The sequence below is a fragment of the Garra rufa genome, chromosome 24 (genome assembly GCF_049309525.1).
Source record: "Garra rufa chromosome 24, GarRuf1.0, whole genome shotgun sequence".
NCBI classification, from domain to species: Eukaryota; Metazoa; Chordata; class Actinopteri; order Cypriniformes; family Cyprinidae; genus Garra; species Garra rufa.
This window is the reverse complement of record NC_133384.1, coordinates 33,811,408-33,837,470: the sequence shown is the minus strand read 5'-3', so window position 1 is coordinate 33,837,470 and position 26,063 is coordinate 33,811,408. Positions and strand designations below refer to the sequence as shown.

Here is a 26,063-nt window from a genome sequence, read left to right as displayed (position 1 = left end):
AGATAAGGAGAACAATGCCTAATCCCGCCTTCCACGACAAGCGTCCAATCAGAGTGTCCGACAGATCCGGTTGGATTTGGGAAACGAGGAAGTAAGAATTTCCGATTTATTGTAGCGACTGCACACGCCTTAGTTTACATTGCAGAGCACTGAGATAGCGTTTTTCATCCACAAATGTATGTATGTATTTTATATAAAAGATTTATACAGTGTATATTATATATATCATTTAAGTCCAACAATCAACACAATACATTTACAAAATACATTTACATTTGCATCAAACTTATTGTATAATGACACATTAGGATTAAGCTTAGTCAATTTTGAAAATGTTTAAACTCAATTAAACACAACTGAATGAAGTGGCAAATGAAGTGAGCATCACAAAGCTCAAAAATAATGGAATGAGATGTATAAAACTCAGTTTTGTTTGTTTATAATAATCACTTTTGCTAGAGTGCCACTGTTGAGCAGACGTCTGAATGTTCATCATATTCCTGCAGCTCTAGTTTTCCATCTCTGACTCTCCATTCCCAGGTGGGACTGCCGTCAGGAGCAGGAACACACTGCAACCACATCCCTGACTCGCACACTTCTGTGTCCGGAGACACCAGATGCCCATCTAGGGTGGCCAAACTGAAGGTCCTCAATGATATCTGTGATGATAAAGACATACAAGCTGTTTAATGTGCCATTTAATTCATTTATGGGAATCTTAAATATGTAGAATACCAGTCAAATGTTTTTAAGATTTTTATTGTTTTTTAAAGAAGTCTCTTCTGCTCACCAAGCCTGCATTTATTTGATTTAACAGTAAGCACAGTGAAATTCTGAAATATTTTTACTATTTAAAATAACTGTTTTCTATTTAAATATATTTAAAATGTGATTTATTCCTGTAATTTCAAAGCTGAATTTTTAGCATCATTACCCCAGTCACATGATCCTTCAGAAATCATTTGAATATTCTGATTGGTAAAACATTTATTATTATTATCATGTTGAAAACAACCGAGTAGATTTTTTCAGGATTCTCTGATGAATAAAAAGTTCAGAAGAACAGCATTTATCTGAAATAGAAATCATTTGTAACATTATAAATGTATTTATCATAACTTTTGATCAATTTAAAACATCCTTGCTAAGGTGGTCTCTCAGTTTGGTTCAATAGGCTACACAATCATGGGGAAGACTGCTGATCTGACAGTTGTCCAGAAGACAATTATTGACACCCTTTACAAGGAGGATAAGACACAAACATTCATTGCCAAAGAAGCTGGCTTTTCACAGAGTGCTGTATCCAAGCATGTTAACAGAAAGTGTAGTGGAAGGAAAAAGTGTGAAAGAAAAAGATGCACAACTAACCGAGAGAACCGCAGCCTTGAGAGGCTTGTCAAGCAAAATCGATTCAAGAATTTGTGTGAACTTCACAAGGAATGGACTGAGGCTGGGGTCAAGGCATCAAGAGCCACCACACACAGACGTGTCAGGAATTTGGCTACAGTTGTCGTATTCCTCTTGTTTAGCCTCTCCTGAACCACAGACAACGTCAGAGGTGTCTTACCTGGACTAAGGAGAAGAAGAAATGGACTGTTTTGTATTTCATTTGGAAACCAAGGTCCTAGAATCTGGAGGAAGGGTGGAGAAGCTCATAGCCCAAGTTGCTTGAAGTCCAGTGTTAAGTTTCCACAGTCTCTGATGATTTACGGTGCAATGTCATCTGCTGGTGTTGGTCCACTGTGTTTTTTAAAAAACCAAAGTCTCTGCACCCGTTTACCAAGAAATTTTAGAGCACTTCATGCTTCCTTCTGCTGACCAGCTTTTTAAAGATGCTGATTTCATTTTCCAGCAGGGTTCGGCACTTGCCCACACTGCCAAAAGCACCAACAGTTGGTTAAATGACCATGGTGTTGATGTGCTTGACTGGCCAGCAAACTCACCAGACCTGAACCCCATAGAGAATCTATGACCACCTCCATGCCACGCTGAATTGAGGAAGTAATTAAAGCAAAAGGAGCCCCTTACCAAGTATTGAGTACATATACAGTAAATGAACATACTTTCCAGAAGGCCAACAATTCACTATGAAATTGGTAGTGAATTGATGGGTTCTTGTTAAATGTGAGCCAAATCATTACAATTAAAAGAACCAAAGACCTAAACTACTTCAGTCTGCGGTGCGTTGAATTTATTTAATATACAAGTTTCACAATTTGAGTTGAATTACTGAAATAAATGAACTTTTCCACAACAGTCTAATTCATAGAGATGCACCTGTATGTGTATGTATAAATATACACTACCAGTCAAAGGTTTGGACACACTTCCCCATTTTCTTTGATGGGGAAGCGTGTCCAAACCTTTGACTGGTAGTGTATATTTATACATACACATACAGGTGCATCTCTATAAATTAGACTGTTGTGGAAAAGTTCATTTATTTCAGTAATTCAACTCAAACTGATTCGAAGCCTTTGAATGGTATAGTGTATGTTACAAAAGGTTTTTATTTCAGATAAATGCCAATCTTTGGATCTTTCTATTCATCAAAAATCCTTAAAAACTAATTTAAATATTGATAATAATAATAATAATAAAAATCTGAATATTAGAATGATTTCTGAAGGATCATGTGACACTGGAGACGAAATAATGATGCTGAAAATTCAGCTTTGAATGACAGGAATAAATTCCATTTTAAAATATCTTCAAACAGAAAGCAGTTATTTTAAATAGTAAAAATATTTCAAAATATTACTGCTTTTGCTGTACTTCGGATCAAATAAACGCAGGCTAGATGTGCAGAAAATAATTATTCACAAAAACATAAAAAAATCTCACTGTTCAAAAACTTTTTAAATGATGAAATCTCACCTGTTCACTGATTCCCACAGCAATGTGTCCGATTTTCACCTGTGGCCTCTCTCTGATCTTTAAACTCTCTCCACTTACATCTTCCACCCATATATCCACACCAAGCCCTGCACACATAGACAAATCAATACACACAAACCTGAATTTGCACTTTACTGATGAAACTTACCTTCAAAGTAGCAAGAAGGCGTCTGATCAGTTGACACCGACCAATCCACATTAAAGCTTTGAACATCTACAGTGCTGCAGGAGGAAAAGACCCCCGAGCTTAAATCATCAGGGTCCTTTAAAACAAAAACATTGGGTTAATTTGATGTTCTGGGACAATAACCTTCATAAAACAAATTATTAGGTCTGCATGTTTACCTCATCACTAAGATCTTGCTCAGAGTCACAGCGGCTGGTCCAGGTGAGAGGTTGTGGTCTGTGAGAATCAGGTAAACTTGTGCCATGTTGTTCTGTGAAGAACAAAGAAGAACTCAATAATGTTAGACAAAAATCTAGTTTGAATCAAATCACGCTCATGCACATTTGTGATGAAAAGCTGAATTTTTATCAGCTGTTACTCCAGTCTTAAGTGTCACATGATCCTTCAGAAATCATTCTAATATGCTGATTTATTATTAGAATGATCAATGTTGGATAATATCAACAAGTTGTGCTGCCAAATATTTTTTGGAACCTATGATTTTTTTTTTTCAGGATTCTTTCATGAATAACAAGTTTAAAAAGTACAGTGTTTATTCAAAATATAAATTTTTCATAACAGTGTAAATTATTTATTATTAACTTTTAATTATTAACTTAATACATCCTTGGTGAATAAAAGTATTAATTTCTTAAAAAAATAAAAAAATAAAAAAAATAAAAATGTACTGACCCCAAAATATATATATATATATAGACCATATATATATATACACATACACACACACACAGGTATGTGCCAAAAAATTAGAATATCGAGGGAAAGTCCATTTATTTCAATAATTTGTTTCAAAAGGTGAAACTTGTAAGCATTCAGCTTCTTTTGCAATTGCCTTTTGCGACTTTTCCTCCTTATGGAGGGTGTCAATGATGGTCTTCTGCACAAGCGTCAAGTCAGCAGTCTTCCCCATGATTCTGAAGCCTACTAAGCCAGACTGAGACAATTTAAAGGCTGAGGAAACCTTTGCAGGTGTTTTTCGTTAATTAGCTAACTAGATTGGGACACAGGGAGCCTACAATATTGAACTTGTCATGATATTCTAATTTTGTGAAATACTGGATTTTTTTTTTTTTTTTTAATCTTTAATCCATAATCATCAAAATTGAAACAAATAAAGGCTTGAAATATTTCACTTTGTGTGTAGTGAACTAATATAACATACAAGTTTCACTATTTGAAACAAATAATTGAAATAAATGGACTTTCCCTCGATATTCAAATTTTTTGGCACATACCTGTATGATTAGAATGATTTCTGAAAGATCACGTGACACTAAAGACTGGAGATGATGCTGAAAATTCAGCTTTTAAATCACAGGATTAAATTACATTTCAAAATCTATTCAAATAGAAAGCAGTTATTTTAAATAGTAAAATATTTCACAAAATTACTGCTTTTGCTGTGCTTCGGATCAAGTAAATGCTCATGCACAAAAACTAACAACTCACCACTCTTTCTCAGCATGACTGACTCTTCTTCAGACTCTGAATAGCTGTCTTCGCTCTGCATTTGTTCCTCTTTCAGATGATAAAGTGTCTGGAGCTGTAGAAACGGTTCCCACTCCTGCGGCCAATCGCTCCCAAGCTCTCGAAGACTTTCCAAATCACTCTCCACCTCTTCATCATCCACGACGCTTCGGGTTTCTCCATCCCAGCTCTCTGATTCCTCTAAGAGACTTCTGTCATATTCTCCGCATCCTCCAAACAAAACTCTTTTTTCAGTGAAATAATCAGTTTTGCCTTCTCCAGCCTCTGTTTGATCTGTCACATTGACATTTTCATTGATCTCCGAAGTGTCTTCTTCAGATTCGAGTGCTCTGGCATCTTCCTCATTATCTTCCTCCTCACCCCAGTATCTGTTCATCCAGCTGCTTGTCTCGTCTCTTTTTAGTTTGCTGAAACGTGCATCTTCATCACACACGCTCTCCTCCGCCGTGGAGTCAGAATCATCCTCATTTGGTGCCGTCTGTCTCCATGTGCTCACCCAATGGATTGTGGGTGCTGAGAGGTCTTCTGTTTTCGTTGGAGTTTGTGTGATGGATAGGACAGCCGTCTCATGTGAGATCACTTTCGGACAGTCCTCGAATGCAGGTGCTGAATGATGTTTAGCTGAGTCCTCAGGACTGGAGAGCCCACATACTAAACATGCATGAAATCAAGAGTTTAATGTAAGTTTGAGGTCAGTAAGATTTTTAAATGAATATAAGGATGGGTTAAAAGGATCAAAAGTAGGGATGCACCGAAATGAAAATTTAAAATTATACACTAGGCCAAAAGTCGAAAGCCGATTTTTCGTGTTTTCCCCCATGTATTTTGCCAATTTTTCCCCCATTGCATAAATTAAATAGCCAATATTTGCTTTTTACAGTTTTGCCTTGCTTTAAAAAAAATAATATTCTTTGGACATTTTTAAGACCCCCTTCTTGAATCAGGCATGTATTTTAAAATCTACAAATAAATGCAGCCTTGCTGAGCGAAGGAGAATGTTATTATAAATGTATTAATAGAGCCATTGTTATGATTGTTATCATTATTTGTGTTACTTTTTTTTTTTTTTTTTACAGAACAACAGTAAAAAATACAATGCTAAAGCAATGTTAAATTATGAATGTTGACTTATTTTGTCGGAAAGCTGCAAGAAAAACCTCAGTTCCACTTTTTTTGCTGACAGCAGCAGATTTAAGAATGATCTTCAGAAAAGTTTAAACTAAGGAATAAGGCTCCCAGGAACTTTTAATGTCTTGGAAATCTTTATGTAGCTTTAGACTTTTAATATAATAAAACTATTTCTTCTCTGTAGCTTTTGTGAGAGCTCTGTTGACTTTACCATATTTGCTACTTAAGCACATGCATGAACTAAATGTATGTATGTGTAACAGCTCAAGCTAATTCTGTTTTTTGTTTTTTTTTACACAGTTTCTAAAGGTTTAAAAAGTGTTTTAAGACTATTTTGTTCCCTACCATAAAAATAAGTGACTAAAAACAGCAATATTGAATAAGGGTTGTACAAAGCTGTTATTAAAAATCCTATAACTCAAAAACGTTACATTATATATTGACATTATCACTTTTATTATGCAAGTAAACTGTTGTAGATGCAGTTTTTATAAAGTCCTGGACCTTCAGAAAAGCTTGTATTTGTAAAGTGCTGCCATCTCTGGGGGGTTGAATACTTTTGAATGTAACTATTTCAGTAAGAGACATCATTTATGTTGTATTAAGCCATACTAGTCCCGTTACAAAGTGTTATTTGGTTGACATTATAGAGTTATTGTCATTTTTCTAAGCATGCAACAGCAGTATGCACCTGTTCTGAGTGCTTTCACAGTCTTTTGCAGGAGTTCGGATGCCGAATGTCTCTCTCTCGGCTCCTTAACCAGTCCCCCTTTGATAACATCACAGGTCAGTGGGTCACAATCAGGTGGAATCTCCCATAAAGGAGGTGGCTCACTCACAATCTGACAATCAGAACATATTTCAGCTGTTATATATTGTAGACATAGGCATAGCATGTAGGGTCAAAAGCAGACTGAGTCCTCACTTCACCTTCAGATAGAGCGGATGAGGATAGTATCGTGTCCAGGGCTGGTGTCCGTTGAGCATGTGCAATAACATACAGCAGCTGCTCCAGACGTCGGCTTTAGCAGAACGAGGATCACCCCTCGCCACCTCAGGCGGCATGTGAGACTCAGTGCCACGCAGAATGTTCCCTGCACACACCACACATGCTATAAATCATGCTTCATAGTTTGCATGCATGCTGGTGTTTGTATATATGTGTGTGTATAATCACCTCTGAAGGTTTTAGTGCTGTATCCGCCCTGATTGAGTGTCTCAGAGAGTCCAAAATCACAGAGGAAACACTGTCTGCCATCCTCAGACAGCAAAACGTTGTCAACTACATATGGGAAATTAACATGAATAATATCAGTGCACTAATCAGTAGAAATTACAATGACCGTGACTTGAAAAATACACACATAAGCATGTATATATTGTGGCAGTTAAAAGTTTGGGCATTAATTTTTTTTTTTTTTTGCATTTTGAATAAATCCTAAGTTCAAATGTGTAAAATTAGGTTTGATTTTGTTTAAACTGGGTCACACGGTGAGGGATGCATTGATAATAATGTTATGGATATTATTAACAGTCAATAAATAATTGATAATAAATAGATGGCTGATATTAGAATTCTTTTCAAATATATATTATGATTTTAAAATGATGTATTTTTAAAAATGTGTATTTCGGGTTAAAATGTATTATGTTAAATATACTTTGTAAACAGCTTTTTGAAATATAACACATGTTCTTTTACAATATTTTCATTTACGATGCCAAATGATATTACAAAATGTACTACAATGGGCAAGAAAATTCATTTCCAATCCTAAAAAACAATGGAAAATGTATACATTTGATACATAAATAAATAAAACACTGCTCAAAATATATAAAATATACATAAATAATGTATTTTATTCATATGTTTTCATATATACATTTATATGTTATAAATATTTATAAATATATGAATGTTTTATAAAAAAGTGTAAAATAGTGTATTTTAATAGTATAAAATATTATATGATATACATAAAACAAAAATAAAACATACTAAGTAAACACTGCTAAAAGATATAAAATATTTATCAAAATGTATTTTATTATATATTTATCAATATATTATAACATATTTATCATTTTTGATATTATATTAGCTTTTTAATAAACATTGTAATGTATATATTTCCAATAAACTTAGAATTTACAACAGTTTTCATGGTGCACATCATTTCTTAGTTGTAAATTTATTAGATAAATATTACATTTTGGACAATATAAAAATGTTACATACATTAAACATAATGAAAAAAATACAATAAATGTTAAAAAAATATATAAAATATAAATCAATGTACCAAACATGTTTATTGAAATGTATTTTATATATATAATAAATATATTTATAATATTTTCTATTACATGTATTTAATTAATGTATATTTACAATAAACAGCAGTTTTCATGGTGCATATACAATTTTGATATAAATAAACATAATAAACACTGCTCAAAAATATATAATATATGAACTCATTGTACCAAAAATGTTTCAAAATGTATTTAATTTTTATGTTTATAAATATAAATGTATATATTGTAAATATTTATTAATATATTTATATTATTTTATATTATATTAGGTTTTGTTAATAAACTTTTTAATGTATATATTTCCAGGCATTTTCATGGTGCACATCATTTCTTAGTTGTAAATTTATTAAGTATAGCTTTTTGGACAATATAAAAATTTGATACACACACAAAAATATATATATATAATTAAAAAAATATTTTTTCATATATTTTTTAATATATTATAGTAATATTTAGTTTTTTTATTTTTGAAGTCTTAAAAACATTAAAAAAAAAAAATAACTATATTTTTTCAGCACGGCTTGTCACAATTAAAAATAAAACATTAAAAATTAACTTGATGTGAGCATTTTATGCCATTTTATGCATATACATATTGTTCCAACCAAAAATCTGGACAGAATTTTTACAGAAATCAACACAGAAATGATATTTTTTTTTGTGATGAAAATCCATGACAATGGCTGTGCCGCTGACCTTTGACATCCAGGTGTACGACGTGTCTGCTGTGCAAGTGTTGAAGCGCCTGAAGGACCTGAGAATGATAATACAGAGCCAGCTCTTCAGACAGATGACCCTTCACTCTCAGCAACTGAGCTAAAGATCCTGGAAAGAGAGAATTCATTAGCTCAAATATGACTTGATTGCTTTTAGAGACACTTATTGGTAGATGCAATCACCTCTTTTCAGGTCCATGAAGAGAATCACATTGGGTCCTTCTCTCACGGCCCCATACAGCTGGAGGACATGAGGAGACTCCATCCTGCTCCACGTTTCCACTTCCTCCCACCTAAAACTACAAAGGGGAATCTTCACAAGAGAGCAATGCATTGGATCAGTTAGGAAATCAGGAGTCACAGGTTCTCATCAAGAATATACATGCAGAGAAAGTTAGGCTTTGAAGTAATTGGATAAGTAGTGGATGCTCACCTTTTTAGCGGCACATGTGAATCCTGTTTGTTTGTCCCGAATGCAGAAGACGTCTCCATATGAGCCGTTTTGAATGTGACGGAGAAATGAATATTCACGACCCTCTCGATATTCTGAGTTCTTCATCTGGAGGAACTAAGAAATGATGTGCACATTGAAAACTGTCATAAATTATGAGTTTATTAGAAATATGTACATTAAAATGTGCTTAAGATTTACCACAAATCGGAACCTTTTTTTGGTAATTTTGTTAAAACTCGGTCAAAGAGTGACGAATGTACCATTAATAAATTACTGATGTTATAGATATAATAATTAATTAATTAATAAAACAATGATAGTATATTCTTTAAAAATATATATTCAAATAAAATTATATTTCTGGACAAAATATATTTAAATTATGCACTAAATATAAGTGCAGCTTTTGCAAGTTGAAAGTAATTTTCGTTTGCAAATGTAAACATATATTATAAAATTTACTACAATTTTAAAATGTAAAAAAATTTGAAATTTTGTTCTGGCAACTAACTGAAAATAAGCACTAAAATTACTTTACAAAAATGACATGAAATAAATTAAAGTTAAATAGAAAAGTTTTATAATAAATAAAAATAATAATAATAAATTATTGAAAATAAGTTGTTTTTATATTTATAATTAGACTTATGAATAGGTTTTTTTGGAGTACTAAAATTACAATATAAAATGTAAAACTACATTTAAGTTAAATAGAAATATTTTTTAAAAGAATTAACTTGAAATAAGTTGTTTTTTAACTTTATAATTACATTTACAAAAAAAAGTGAAATAAAAATATATTAAAGCTAAATAGAAATATAAAAAATGTAAATTACCTGAAAATAAGTAGTTTTTATGTTTATAAATGGGTTTAAGTTTCGTAAGTACTAAAATTACTACAAAAAGTGAAATAAAAACAAATTAAGAAATAGAAAATATTTTTTAAAAATAAACTAAAAACAAGTTGTATTTAAAGTTTACAATTAAGTTTATAAATACTGTTGACATTTTATTCTCCAAAAACTTACATTTAATGTGCTTTCTATGGACATAAAATCACTTTTGTAAATTTCTTTTGAAGTGGACATCTTAACGTCTTTGACCCACATTTATAAATATGTCTATTAATATCTTGTCCATTGTGATTGCATTGATGACTTAAAGGAGAAGTTCACTTCCAAAACAAAAATGTACAAATAATGTACTCACCCCCTTGTCATCCAAGATGTTCACGTCTTTCTTTCTTCAGTCGTAAGAAAATAGTTTTTTGAGGAAAACATTTCATGATTTCTCTCCGTATAATGGACTTCTATGGTGCCCCTGAGTTTGAACTCAATTTTCGCTCAATAAGACCCTTCTTTCTTGACTGGGATCATTTAGAGCCCTTTGAAGCTGCATTTTGGAAGTTCAAACTCAGGGGCACCATAGAAGTCCATTATATGGAGAGAAATCCTTAAATGTTTTCCTCAAAAAACACCATTTCTTTACGACTGAAGAAAGAAAGACATGAACATCTTGGATGACAAGAGGGTGAGTACATTATCTGTACATTTTTGTTCTAAAAGTGTACTACTTTAAGGCAATACCTTATTATTTTGCCCATTTTATGTACATAAATGATTATGTATATTTTTAGTAACACACCTGCTTAGGATGAAACAGAAACCCCTCGTTAACATTGATTTTCTCCACATCTTTCTCCTTCGTTCCTTTTTTAATCATCTCACAGAAACATTCAGAGAAATGCCGTCTGTCCGTCTGAGTCACGAGACCCCACAGTTCACCTGCGTCACGTCTAGAGTCGCTCTCTTTGCCTCTACAGACGTCTTCAACCACATCGCAGGAGTCAAAACAACCCTCGAATCCTGGCAAAAACCCTTCAGGGCATCCGTCAGGACACTTTATATCCCCCACAGCCTCTGAACGGCAGCTGTCTGACTCTGAGCTGCTGGTTAGTCTGTCTGTGGTACAGTAAGAGTCACGGTCGGCGGCGTAACATGAACTCTCAGAGCCGGATGACACTGAACCCCACTCTGCTTCGGCTGGACTGTATCCCAGGTCGGTCTCTGTCTTGCTGGCTCTCCTTTCCCAGTCTGTGTAAATACAACTTGAATCAAAATCCTTCAGTAAAGAGCCAAAGTTGTCAGCGCTCAACCTGGATCCTGCTGTAGCTGCTATACTGCAAGCAGACATGTATAATTCCCAATCGGAGGAATCTTTGGATTCTCCATCAGAGCTGTCAAATTCAGAGTCTTGTTCTGTGCTTTCGACAAGAGGATCGTGGGTATTGCAGTCTCCAGGAGATGTGCAACATGTAGAGTCGCATCCTTTGATGCTTTCAGCATAGATATATGCCAAGTCTGAGTCGAGGTTTGTTACTAAACCATCAGAAATCAAACTGCGAGACTCAAAGGTCGAAGGAAAGTCGACTTCTAGCTTGTGAAGGCAAAGACGGGAAACACCAACATCCAGATGGACATCCAGAGAGACCTGCTGAGGTTTGGATAAGTGCTCTGGAGTCTTGTTTGGATCTTCAATGCTTGGTTTACAGCATCTTGAGGAGCTGTTGATCTTTTGCTGCGAAATGGCTGGAGCATTTCTTCTTATTCTTGATTTGTCTTTTTTAGACATCTCTCTCACTTTCCTCTGGTCTTTAGTCTCTGTTTTGTGTTTCCTGTGGCGTTTTCTGAGGAAGCAAGCTGTTGGTTTCTTCTCTGTCTCGCTTGAAGGGAACGATGTGTCTGATCTGTGAATTAAAGTTGGGATCGAAGGAGTTAAATAGATCAGTGGATAGCCTACATAAACTTGCTATTTAAATAGATAAGCATCACATTGTGCAAACCTGTTGCTGATGCAGGACTGGATGTTGTTGTCTTTTATATTTGTGAAGTCAAATGTCTGATATTCCTCACCTGAAAATACATGTAAAATATCACTTAAATATATAAATATTAACACTTGAAGAAAAAATCTTCCAAGTCATACCTATAAATAATGCACATTCTCTCATAAAAAAAAACTGAAACCACTGTTGTGGTAACTGAAATTAACATACTAAAAAATATATTTAAAATTAAGTTTATAAATAGGTTTTTGGAGTACTGAAACTATAGTGAAATATAAAATAAACCTAAATAGACAAAATAAAAAAAACATCACAAAATTACTAAAATAAAACTGACAATACAACAGTTTTAATAAACTTATAAAATAAGGTTAATTTGTTGTTTTAAAATGTGTAAATATGTTTATGGACTACCAATGTTACTAAAAATACTATTAATATTAGCTAAATAAAAATATTCAAAAACAAGACAAAAAAGTAAAAAAATATAAAAAAAAGTAATAAAAAAAAGAAGTTATAACTAAATAACAGCAAAATGGTAAAATAAACATATAAAAATAAAACCTAATAAAAATGATACAAGTACATAAGATGACTGAAATTTAAACTTAAATTAAAATGAAAACTGAAATCTAAAAATTAAAATGATAAAATGTTATTTTTAAATTAATAAAATAGCGAAATACATTAAAATGAGTAAAATGTAAACTAAGTTGAAATAATATTAAATACTAATATTATTTAAATAGTGAAATAATTTATAAATTAATTTAAATGTATATTAATAAATTACAATGTATAATTTAAAACTATTTAAAATTTTAAAATGTAAAACTAAAACTAATACAAATTATGAAAGTACATAATAAAATGACTAAAATAAAATCTGAAATATATAAAAGTTAAAATTATAGTTATTATAAAATAAGTGTAATTTGTTGTTATAAGTTTTTAGTTATAAGTTTTTAATACTAAAATATTTAAAAAGTAATAAAAATGATAAAAGCGCAAAATGACAAATTTTAACAAATTTAAGATAAAAAACTGAAAACACATAAATTTACAATTAAAATCATTAATACTTTAAAAGTATAATAATAAATAATACTAAAACAGTTTGAAATGTTAAAAGCTTTAAATGTTACTTCTTTTTTATTTTATTGTATTGTATTTTATATTTTTTTATTTTTTGTGCAAGAAATGAATATATTGATTCAGCAAGCATGATTTAATTTGATCAAAAGTGGGAAAAAAATATTTATGAACTAAATGTTGAGAACTACAACCGAAATAAAAATTAAGCTTTTAAATTAAATGCTAAAAATAAAATACAGTTTTAAAATAAATATTATAATAATATTATATAGTAAATAAAAATTACAACAGGACATAATTACTGTCACAAGGAAGGGTCAGAGACGTGCGGATCCATTCGCAGCATTTATTCCAAACAAACAAACACAAAGGGGCAGGCAGAAATCGTGGTCAAAACAGGCAGAAAGGTCGGGGCTGGTAGCTAGAATCAAAACACGGGGAGTAGTCCAGGAATCAAACACAGGGAAAACAAACACGGAAAGAAACGCTCGGAAATAAAGACCAGATGGAACAATAAGACTTCGCAGAGTGGCTGTGTGTGTGTGAAGCTTAAATGCAGTCAGTGTGATGAGGTGCAGCTGTGAGCAGTAATCAGTAAAGTGAGAGCAGGTGAATGCAGTGATTAGTGCAGTGGCTTGTGGGGAATGAAGTCCATGATGTGTGGTGCAAGAGTTCATGATGACAGGATAGACCAGATACGTGACAATTACTAAAACTTCCATCTAAAATGACAGTATAGCTAATTTATTTTTAAAAAACTAAATATAATAATTATAATTATTTATTTATTTGTGTGAGAAGTTAACATGTTCATTCAGAAAGAATGAATTAAATTAAATTTAAATAACTAGAGCTGAAATAAAAATTATATAATATAATAAAATTATAATACTAAATAATACTAAAACAGTTTGAAATGTTAAAAGCTTTAAATGTTCAATGTTCAACTTCAATGTTTTGATCTGACAAATTTATTAATCTTAATCTTCACCTTTATTTTGAATTTCAGTTGTAGTTATCAAAATGTTGGCACTTCTGATTAATTTAATTCATTCTTGCAGAATAAAAATATTAATTTCTCACAAACAAAAAAAACACATATAGCCAACAAGATGATTCTTTTTACAAAGTTCCTGTTAAGAACCACAGAACAGCCTTCATTTGTATACTGAAAAAAATGATTCATTGAATTCAATAAAACAAATTAAGGTAAGTGGTTGCAATCAATTTATTTTAGCTGTATTTAAGTAAAACTAAATGCTGAAAGTTGGTCAAAAAATGTGTTTATTTAAAGGGGTCATCAGATGCAAAACTAATTTTTCCATGTTGTTTGAACATTAATGTGTGTTGGTAGTGTGTGTACACAACCACCCCACAATGCTAAAAATCCACCCAGTGGTATTTTTTTAATCTTTAAAAGTAATATCCCCTTTTTAAAATCAGGTCACTCTCAGCTTCTTGTCGTCGTGACGAAACACAGTTGATTGACATGAGTGCCTTACCTTAGCCCCGCCCTCACCGAGCTGAAACAGACCGAATACGATCGCCATTGTGTGACTCAGATGCAGAGGAAGACTCTAATTGAGCGATTGAGGTGTTCTGATGTTGGATGTAATAATGAACAAAGCAGTCGTCATTTACTCCCGACATCTGAGCCGCTGAAGACGCAGAGGATTAACGTTACTTTCGGTTTTAAAAGGAAAGTGCCGATCCCGATCTACATATGCGTCTATGTTCGTGTGAATCATTGGTGATGCAGCTTCACCCACAGCAGAAGTGAGTAGAAGGGTTTTTTATGCATCTTTGCAAATGGCCTTTCTTAATAATGTGCTTGTTGGCAAGTTTCGCCGATAAACACAGCTAAATGCGGCTAAAGTAAACATTACAGCTCATAATTCCTCAGCAGAGAGGGGCGGGGCGAGCAGAGCTCATTTGCATTTAAAGGGCCCATGTGATAAAATGAGCTGATAATGACAAGGTAAAAGGGTGTACAGTATATAAATAATGCTATAAATACTGTTCAGTTTCTCGCAAAAAATGATCGTTTCGTGTCTTAGGACATCAGTGTATCGTCACGAGCCGCATGGTGTGATTTGGATTTGTCTGTGCATGTTTTTTTTAAACTTTCAAAGGTTTGGTGCCCATCGACTACCATTAGTTATTTTTGTTATGTTTTAGGACTAGGTGAAGCAATCCCATTTTTAAGACCTGAGGTATGAGTGGCGACAATGCATCCATCGGTGTAATTTCCTCACTGTGATGGTGATTGAGTTGAATGAGAATGGTGGTTTTAGCTTCATTGGGGTCATCAGGTGGGCACCCTCCTTCTCTGGTGTTTCAATGATAGGCCCACAACACCTCCAGAGGGCTCATCGGCATCACCTGGCGTCCCAGGTGTGCCCCCCTCTGCTTTCAACCCCTCAATGACTCAGGTAATATTAGGGGCCCAGTTGGAGTCTCCCCTTTTCACCCAGAGCCATCAACTTGCTTCTTCTGCTGCACCTGATAGGGCTTTGATGGTTCGGCGTAAGGTTTGACCTTGCACTCCCAATTCCTTAAGCAGCCTGATGATTGACTTGCCCACGAAGCCTCTGCAGTCGACTTCCACTATGCAGACCTTGGATTTCCATCCACGTTTCTCAGCATCAGCTGCCAGCTCTGTGTACTTAAGGCTTTTGCGCTCAAATGCCTCCTCCACAGCAGCCTCCCAGGGAACGGTAAGCTCTATTATGTACACAATGTGGAGTGAGGAGGACCAGAGCACAAGGTCTGGTCTGAGGTTGGTTGTGGTGATCTCAGAAGGGAAGTGAAGTCTTTGGTTCAGATCTACCACCAATTTCCAGTCTCGAGCCCAACCAAGCTGGCCGACGTCCGATATTGTTTGGACTTTGGCTGTCTTTGTACCTTCTCGGATGAACTCTCTTGCGTATGAGACTAACACTAATCACTAACAGCCTTCATTTGTATACTGAAAAAAATGATTCATTGAATTCAATAAAACAAATTAAGGTAAGTGGTTGCAATCAATTTATTTTAGCTGTATTTAAGTAAAACTAAATGCTGAAAGTTGGTCAAAAAAAATGTTTATTTAAAAGGGTCATCAGATGCAAAACTAATTTTTCCATGTTGTTTGAACATTAATGTGTGTTGGTAGTGTGTGTACACAACCACCCCACAATGCTAAAAATCCACCCAGTGGTATTTTTTTAATCTTTAAAAGTAATATCCCCTTTTTAAAATCAGGTCACTCTCAGCTTCTTGTCGTTGTGACGAAACACAGTTGATTGACATGAGTGCCTTACCTTAGCCCCGCCCTCACCGAGCTGAAACAGACCGAATATGATCGCCATTGTGTGACTCAGATGCAGAGGAAGACTCTAATTGAGTGATTGAGGTGTTCTGATGTTGGATGTAATAATGAACAAAGCAGTAGTCATTTACTCCCGACATCTGAGCCACTGAAGACGCAGAGGATTAACGTTATTTTCGGTTTTAAAAGGAAAGTGCCGATCCCGATCTACATATGCGTCCATGTTAGTGTGAATCATTGGTGATGCAGCTTCACCCACAGCAGAAGTGAGTAGAAGGGTTTTTTATGCATCTTTGCAAATGGCCTTTCTTAATAATGTGCTTGTTGGCAAGTTTCGCCGATAAACACAGCTAAATGCGGCTAAAGTAAACATTACAGCTCATAATTCCTCAGCAGAGAGGGGCGGGGCGAGCAGAGCTCATTTGCATTTAAAGGGCCCATGTGATAAAATGAGCTGATAATGACAAGGTAAAAGGGTGTACAGTATATAAATGATGCTATAAATACTGTTCAGTTTCTCGCAAAAAATGATCGTTTCGTGTCTTAGGACATCAGTGTATCGTCACGAGCCGCATGGTGTGATTTGGATTTGTCTGTGCATGTTTTTTTTAAACTTTCAAAGGTTTGGTGCCCATCGACTGCCATTAGTTATTTTTGTTATGTTTTAGGACTAGGTGAAGCAATCCCATTTTTAAGACCTGAGGTATGAGTGGCGACAATGCATCCATCGGTGTAATTTCCTCACTGTGATGGTGATTGAGTGGAATGAGAATGGTGGTTTTAGCTTCATTGGGGTCATCAGGTGGGCACCCTCCTTCTCTTGTGTTTCAATGATAGGCCCACAACACCTCCAGAGGGCTCATCGGCATCACCTGGCGTCCCAGGTGTGCCCCCCTCTGCTTTCAACCCCTCAATGACTCAGGTAATATTAGGGGCCCAGTTGGAGTCTCCCCTTTTCACCCAGAGCCATCGACTTGCTTCTTCTGCTGCACCTGATAGGGCTTTGATGGTTCGGCGTAAGGTTTGACCTTGCACTCCCAATTCCTTAAGCAGCCTGATGGTTGACTTGCCCACGAAGCCTCTGCAGTCGACTTCCACTATGCAGACCTTGGATTTCCATCCACGTTTCTCAGCATCAGCTGCCAGCTCTGTGTACTTAAGGCTTTTGCGCTCAAATGCCTCCTCCACAGCAGCCTCCCAGGGAACGGTAAGCTCTATTATGTACACAATGTGGAGTGAGGAGGACCAGAGCACAAGGTCTGGTCTGAGGTTGGTTGTGGTGATCTCAGAAGGGAAGTGAAGTCTTTGGTTCAGATCTACCACCAATTTCCAGTCTCGAGCCCAACCAAGCTGGCCGACGTCCGATATTGTTTGGACTTTGGCTGTCTTTGTACCTTCTCGGATGAACTCTCTTGCGTATGAGACTAACACTAATCACTAACAGACTGCAACGATTTGAGTTAAAAATCTTTGTGTTCTGCTGAAGAAACAAAGTCACCTATATCTTGGATGCCCTGGGGGTAAGCAGATAAATATCAAATTTTCATTTTTTGGTGAACTATCCCTTTAAGACCCTAAAGATTCATATGAACTTGTGGAAAACGGGTACCCGATGACCACTTTAAATGTAGCTAAAATAAATTGATTGCAACCACTTACCAATGAATCATCAGTGTAAGACTGCAGATCCCCTCCTGTCTAAAATAGTGATTGATATCCTCTCTTGAACCCATTAACCGCTATAGTATTAGTGAGTGTCCTCTCTCACCCTTTGACACGATGTCTGACATTCCGGTGTCTTCTGCAGCCACTGATTGAGGTTCCTCCAAAGCTCTTGGCTGGAGCTCAGGCTCCTCTCCACACTCTGTGTCTGATATCGAGGCCTCTTCATCCAAATAAGCCAGTGCGGACACTTCAGTAAGCCTGCTGGAGTCAGACATGGTGGGTATGGCCATTCCTGTGTCCCCTCAGCTACAAAACATCAACAGAAATGCAGCTGGGTAAGATAACTAGGGCAGATATCAAAGTTTTTAGGTGGGAGAAACCTGAAGCCATGATTTTCCTCACTTCCTGATGTACACACACGGTGTGTTGATTAGAGAGCAGTTGCTGAGGTGTATTAATAGCGCTGACATTTTGGCACGTTTGAGGAGGCATGTCTCCCGCTTCCCCTCAGCTGTCCTGATCTCTCCCTTTCACACTTTCTCACAGCGGATCGTTTGTCAGAGTCCAGCATTCTTGCCATTTTTGTCTGTCTCTTTACCTTTACCATCTTGAACTTTGATTTCCAGCAAGTGTTTGCTGTAGTTAAACTCTCTGACAGTGATTAAACTCCTTCAATGCCTAAATATAATCACATGCTCAGAGTGCCTTCATTATATACACCATTCACACCTCAACACACTCACGATAGTTATGCAACAATTTATATTTAAGATTTTAATTTTATATATTTTTTTTATCATTTAAGAATGACAAAAAATTAGTTTTGATAACCACACCTGAATTAACAAGTAAGCTAAATGTTAATTTCTCACACAAATAAATAAATATTTTAATAATTATTATAATTTTTTTTTTTTTATGAATTCAGTATACTGTCATTTTAGTTGTAAGTTTTAGTAATAATATTAATATAATATTATTTATTATTTTAAATCACTTTTATTTTTTTTTATTTTTAGCATTTGATATATTTTTACAAACCTATTTAGCTTAATTTTTTATTTCAATTGTAGTTATTAAAATTCAAATGACTTAAATTCAAAAGTGGAAAAAAATAATTATGAACTAAATTGATAATTACAACTGAAATAAAAACTTCTAAATAATAAAGTGAAATAAAAAAATTTAATATAAAAAAATCCTATTTAGCTTAATTTTTATTTCAGTTGTAGTTAAAATTTAGTTCATAATTATTTGATCATTTTAAGTCATTCTTGCTAAATAAATAAATATATTCATATTTTGCACACACAAAAAAAATAATTATAAAAATAAAATTATACATATGCTATAAATATATATGAATATATAATTATTATTTAATTTTTCCGTGTGTGAGAGAAATTCATATTTTTATTCAGCAGGAATAACTTAAATTGGTCAAAAGTGACAAAATAATTATGAACAATTTTAACTACAACTATAATAAAAATTAAGCTAAATAGGATTTTTTAAAATATTTTTTTTATTTCATTTAAAAATAACAAAAATAACTATGAACTAAATTTTGATAACAGATTTAAAAAAAAAATTGTGCATATGTTTGAGAGAGAAATTAATATTTTTATTAAGCAAGAATGAATTTAATTGATCAAAAGTGACAAAAAATAATTATTAATTACAACTGACAAAATTTAGCTAAATAGTACTAAAAATATTCAAAATAATATATTATTGTATATTAATAAAAATGAAAACAGTACATACACTAATTATTATAATAAATTAAATTAACACTACAGCTGAGATAGCTTAATAGGAATTAAAAAAATTATTAAACAGTAAAAACAACATACCAATTCAAAATAATATATTAATATTATAACATTTTTTATTCAGCAAGAATGATTTAAATTAAATGTAGATAACCACAGCTGAAATAAATTCAAAATAATAATTAAATAAATATATATAATGGAATAAAAATGAACACACATAATTACTAAATTATTATAATAAATATTATATAAAAAAATAAATTACTACAAAACATTTAAAATAATAAATTAAAATTATATTAATATTAAATACAAAATGTTTTTTTGACAATTTAAATTTAAATTAATACTTTTATTTAGCAAGGATGCATTAAATTGATATTAATGTTACAAAAGATTTCCATTTCAAATACATTATTAAATTTTTGAACATTCTATTCATCAAAGTATCCTTCTCTACAAAAGTCTGAAGGATTTTTGACGCATCATGTGACACAGAAGCCTGGAGTAATGATGCTGAAAATTCAGCTTTGCATCACAGGATTAAATTACATTTTAAAAGATATTCAAACAGAAACAAAACATTTTAAACCATGATAATGTTTCACAATTTTAAAAAAAATTGTCTATATTTTTTTAATCATATACTCGCAGCATATAAGGAACTTATCAACCCCAAACTTTTGAATGGTAGTATAACTCCACACATGCATTTGTATTTAGCTGCTATCTATTTTTACAAACCCACTCACTTTCGTTCAACTTACACCGGTGTACTTAAGTTGTTCCCGGTCAGGTGTTGTGTAAGTTGTGACACACAAAATGTCAAGATACCAGAAGAAACAGCCAAGACGGCTTCTAAAAATCTGCAAACTTTCTCCAAAGCGATCTTGTTTTCTTCCTCAGCCGACGTAGATATTTTAAGCTCTTGTGTGGCTTCAGCTGAATGGTACGAGTGTTTTAGCCGGTCTGAGAGAGTGAGACTCAAACACATACAGGAGAGCCATGAAACACGATTCCATCAAGCAACAGCCATCTGGAATATCTGTGTCAGCCTTTCTGATTGGTCAAATGCATTTACATGCGTTCTTAAAAGACAAACAGACTGAAATTTTACATATTTGAGTTTCTCTCATTTTAATTCATTTAATAGACTTTAAGGATTCTTTTTCTTCAGTAGCTGTTCAAATTCAGTGGCATTGCTGAGATTGATTTGCCAACATGTGCTATGGAAACCAGACAGAGTTTATCAAAACAGACTGATGAGACATGAATGAGTCAACGTGCCATCTATTTGAAAACTCTTTAATTTCAGTTTTTTCTACATAATTATTAACCAAAAACCAAACAAACAAATGCACTTCAACAAATAACAGGAAAAAAATATTAATAAAATAAATAAAAAAACCCATTAAAGAATAAATCAAGTCTCATTCGGTGACAATACCTAGATTCATTTCACCCTCAGCAAATAATCAAAAGAGGTAAAAACAAACAAACACTAAAGCAGCTATAGCAGATGTTGAGAATGACACTTGAATTTGAAGAGAAACACGTTCAATTATTTAAAAGACTTTAAAAATCACACAAACACCTGGAATGTGACAGCGGTTTAGTGCAATGTTAAAACGAAAAAAAAAGATACAATGAGAATAAAGTCGAAATATTTTGAGTAAAGTCTAAAAATTTTAACTTTATTCTTATAATTACTTTACTCTGAAAATATTTTGACTTTATTCTCAGTATTATGATTAAAGTCGAAATAAAAGTCTAAATATTGAGAATAAATTGAAATTAGAAAAGTAAAAATTTAACTTTATTCTGGAGATATTTTGACTCTTAATTCTCTTAATTACTTTATTCTCACAGTCATAGTACTTCGATTTTATTCTCGTAGTATTTCGACTAAATTATGAGAAGAAAGTTGAAATGCTACGAGAACAAAGTCGATATTTCAACTTTATTCTTAAAATATTTAGACTTTATTCTCATAATTACTTTATTCTCAGAGTATTTTGACTTTATTCCCCTAGTGTTACAACTTAAGTAATTATGAGAACAAAGTCGCAATACGAGAATAAAGTCGAAATGTTTTGAGAATAAATCAAAAACTGTTATTCTCGTAGAATTGACGTTTTTCCTCATAGATTTCCCCGATATTCTCATAGTATTTCAACATTATTTTGACGTTATTCTCATAGAATTTCGACATTATTCTCGTAGAATTTCGACGTTATTCTTGTAGATTTTCCTCGTTATTCTCATAGTATTTCGACATTATTCTCGTAGAATTTCGACGTTATTCAGATGTTATTCTCGTAGTATTTTGAAGTTATTCTTGTAGATTTTCATCGTTATTCTCATTGTATTTCGACGTTATTCTCGTAGAATTTCGACGTTATTCAGATGTTATTCTCGTAGAGTTGACGTTATTCAGATGTTATTCTCGTAGTATTTTGACGTTATTCTTGTAGATTTTCATCGTTATTCTCATAGAATTTCGACGTTATTCTCGTAGAATTTTGACCTTATTCTTGTAGATTTTCAGCGTTATTCTCATAGTATTTCGACATTCTCGTAGAATTGACGTTTTTCCTCAGATTTTCGCCGTTATTCTCATAGTATTCCGACATTATTTTGACGTTATTCTCATAGGATTTCGAAGTTATTCTCGTAGAATTTCGCAATTATTCTCATAGTATTCTGACATTATTTTGACGTTATTCTCATAGGATTTCGAAGTTATTCTCGTAGAATTTCGCAATTATTCTTATAGTATTCCGACATTATTTTGATGTTATTCTCGTAGAATTACGACGTTATTCTCGTAGAATTGACGTTCTCGTAGAATTTCGCCATTATTCTCATAGTATTTCGACATTATTTTGACGTTATTCTCGAAGATTTTCACCGTTATTCTCGTAGAACTTCGCCGTTATTCTCGTAATCTTCGATTTTTTTTATTTTTTAACACAGCACTAAAAAGACGTCGTACAACTAGTAGGATCGAATATTAAAAAAAAAGCAAACAATTCTCTATGACAAAGTTGAAGTAACCCTACATGCAACAGCCTCTAAATAAAATACAGAGGTAAATGGTTGGCGATGTCCATTAATGTCAAGAGCCAACTGCATTTGAGGTTATTAATAGTTATACATTTTCCAAATCAGATTAAGAAAAACTTTTTTTTGAATCCCAGTAGCTTTTCTTATTTATGGTTGGTGTACGGTGATGTTTTTATGGTAAATTAATTCAAAATGCGTCAAATCGACATCTAATTAACATTTATGCCATTATGATGGTCATTAAGCCTCTCATTTTCATTTGTCTTTTACTCTAGATATTTTTCAGCAAATGGGAAACACGCAGAACGTCAGCCATTTTGAAATATGCCCTGGTTTGCTTTCAACAAAACTAACTTAAATCAAAAACTAAAGTTTCTCAGTGTATCCTGGCTAAATATAAGGCTCGGTATGTTTTTGATCCAGTAAAAACTAATTAAGTTAAAAAAGCTAGATGCATAGTCCCTTGTCTGAAGAGAGCATCTCAAAACAATGCTTTATGCAACATGTAGCGAGTCTGAGTGCTTGTGTGGATGTATGTGGTTCGATGTCAGTCTGTGGTTTTTCATTTAAAGTGAATTCTCCCACCATGTGGATGTGGAGGCTTTAGTGCAGCCTCCGACTTGTTGGTCACATTTGTATCCCATGGGGCAACAGTGCTTCATGTCTTCACAGCAGACTGCCTATTTAAAAAAAGAGGGAGAGAAACAACCGGTTTAGTGTTCGTGTTTTAGTAAAGATTGCTATTGGTAGTAATGATTTTACTTTGAGTATATGCAATATTCAGTAAATAAATGCAAAATGAAAGTAAAATTTAGTAAACAATACGTGATGTGCATAAAACAAATTAAGAAACTTCAGTAAATGCATTAAAAATTTAAATAAAATGTGTGAAATTCACAATAAATAAATGACCTCAATAACTAAAAAATAACTTTTGTAAACAAATTCAAAATAAATTGTGTTAATTCAGTAAACACATAGTAACTAAATAAGGTATAAATAAATTCAAACATTTCAGTAAACACAAAATAAAAATTAATAAATATAAAAACAAATCAATGCATCAAATGTTAATTCAGTAAACAAACTGAAAAAGCAGATAATATAATGAGATATAAAAAAAGTTAAAAAAATTTTTACTAAATAAATAGAAAATTTCATTTAACAACAAAATAAAAAGAACTAAATGGGAATTTCAGTCAACAAAACAAATATATAAATAAATATAAAATAAACAATTTCATTTAACAAATGTTAGACTATAAACAAATAGAAGATAAATTAAACCAAATAAAGATTAACTTTTTTTTTTAAACACAAATGAAAAATAAATTAAATGTTAATTTAGTAAAAAAAAAAAAAAAAAAAAAAAAAAAAGGATAACTAAATTAGTTATAAATTAATGAGCTATAAATAAATTAAAACAAATAAAAATATAAAATAAACAATGTTAGGATTAAAAACAAATAAAGATAAATTAAAATAACTAAATAAAAATGTACTATTGTAAACGCAAGTGAAAAAAAGTTAATTCAGTAAAAAAAAAAAAAAAAAAAATAATAATAATAATAATAATAATAATAGATAGCTAAATCAGCTATAAATTAATAAGCTATAACTAAATGAAAACAATAATGAATAATCACTAATAAATACAAAAATACTAATAAATAAACCTCAATACATGCATAACAAATATTACTTCAGTAAAACAAAATAAAAACTTAACTACTAATAATTAAACAAACAATAAATATACTAAATAACCAGTAATTTCATTAAACAATAAGACTAAAACAATATAAATAAACAAACATTGCTATTTCAGCAAACAAAAGTTAAAATGTTATAAATAAATAATAATAAATAACTAACGTTTGTAAAAACAAATGAAAAATAAATTAAGTGTTTATTCAGTAAACACAAATAGATAACCAACTAAGCTAGAAATTAATTGAAACAATAACAAATAAATGTTTCAGTAAACAATAAAAATAAATATTAAAACAAATGCAAAATAAGTGTCAATTCCATAAACAAACGAAAAATAAAATACAAAATAAATCTGTCATTTCATCAAACAACAAATGTAAGAGAGAACTAAAACAAAAATAAATAAAAATGTTATTTCAGTTAACAAAATAAATAAATATATAAACATTTCAGTAAACAAATAAAAGGTTAACTATAAATTAAAATTACTTCTGTAAACAAAATAAAAACATAAATATGAAAAACATTAAAATCTACCAAACAAATAAAATTTTAAACTATAAATAAATACATTTCAGTACACAAACAAACAAACAAACAAAACAGTGATAGTGATGCTTCCACCACTAATAATATTAAACACCATTTAAAAAAAATAATCACTGAACTGTATTGTCAGATATAAACAGTATCTCTATGTGGATATGTGGCACCTCTACTTTTTTTATTACCTCTTTATACGGACAGCAGGCCCACATGGAGTCTGATAATCGACAGCAGCTCTGTGTGTTTGAGCAGCTTGTGGATGCGTCACAGAGCACCTCCTCTTCTGAACGCGTGTCAGTTAGTGTTTGTACTCGAGTCAGAGGAACGCTGTGCGAACTGGACGCTTTAACGCAGGTCCCGAACTCGAGGTTGCAGGAGTAGCCCTGTGGACAGCAGTGCTCGTGATCCTCGCAACACACCGCCTGCAGAGACAAAACATGCAAAACACATTAAAACAAATCCCGAGCTACTCAAAGCAAATTCAAAAGCTTTCGTCAAAGATTTACCTTGACAAGAGGGCAACAGCCCCATTGCCCCGTGGGTAATTTACAACAGGTAGAGCCAGCCGCACAACTGGTCGTGGAGTCGCACTTCACATCTTCATCTCCTAGCAGCACCTTTGAGCCCTTCATGACCTTGGCCTCTTGTTTTGTGAACCAGGGGAGCTCATGGTAGGCTTTAGAGCATGTGGTTTTCCCCTCATTACACGTGTAGCCTTTAGGACAGCAGTGATCGCCATCCTTACAACACACCGCCTTAAAAGAGAGGAAATTATATAGTGTAAGAATTAACATTCATAATGGAGTACTATATGCTGCCTACTACTTGATAGGCAACAAAAAAGGTTTT

At 32.8% G+C, this 26,063-nt stretch overlaps 2 protein-coding genes across 2 annotated transcripts in view; both read right to left on the bottom strand.

Annotated features, from left to right (window-relative positions):
* Positions 1 to 16: 16 nt before the first annotated feature.
* The window catches only part of map3k14b (mitogen-activated protein kinase kinase kinase 14b), a 27,472-nt gene continuing 1,425 nt past the window's right edge, over positions 17 to 26,063 (bottom strand). Inside the window, exons 2-14 of the mRNA XM_073830826.1 lie at positions 18,215 to 18,417; positions 10,841 to 12,108; positions 9,176 to 9,310; positions 8,926 to 9,055; positions 8,723 to 8,851; positions 6,879 to 6,983; positions 6,632 to 6,795; positions 6,393 to 6,543; positions 4,535 to 5,224; positions 3,244 to 3,335; positions 3,047 to 3,161; positions 2,878 to 2,984; positions 17 to 659 (exon numbers count right to left, since the gene is read on the bottom strand). Of these exons, the coding sequence (XP_073686927.1) occupies positions 456 to 659; positions 2,878 to 2,984; positions 3,047 to 3,161; positions 3,244 to 3,335; positions 4,535 to 5,224; positions 6,393 to 6,543; positions 6,632 to 6,795; positions 6,879 to 6,983; positions 8,723 to 8,851; positions 8,926 to 9,055; positions 9,176 to 9,310; positions 10,841 to 11,827 (3,009 nt within the window). The 5' untranslated portion in view covers positions 11,828 to 12,108; positions 18,215 to 18,417 and the 3' untranslated portion in view covers positions 17 to 455. The remainder of the gene's footprint in view (positions 660 to 2,877; positions 2,985 to 3,046; positions 3,162 to 3,243; positions 3,336 to 4,534; positions 5,225 to 6,392; positions 6,544 to 6,631; positions 6,796 to 6,878; positions 6,984 to 8,722; positions 8,852 to 8,925; positions 9,056 to 9,175; positions 9,311 to 10,840; positions 12,109 to 18,214; positions 18,418 to 26,063) is intronic.
* The window catches only part of grnb (granulin b), a 21,770-nt gene continuing 18,417 nt past the window's right edge, over positions 22,711 to 26,063 (bottom strand). The window contains exons 15-16 of the mRNA XM_073830828.1: positions 25,400 to 25,636; positions 22,711 to 23,635 (exon numbers count right to left, since the gene is read on the bottom strand). Coding sequence (XP_073686929.1) covers positions 23,522 to 23,635; positions 25,400 to 25,636 — 351 coding nt within the window. The 3' untranslated portion in view covers positions 22,711 to 23,521. The remainder of the gene's footprint in view (positions 23,636 to 25,399; positions 25,637 to 26,063) is intronic.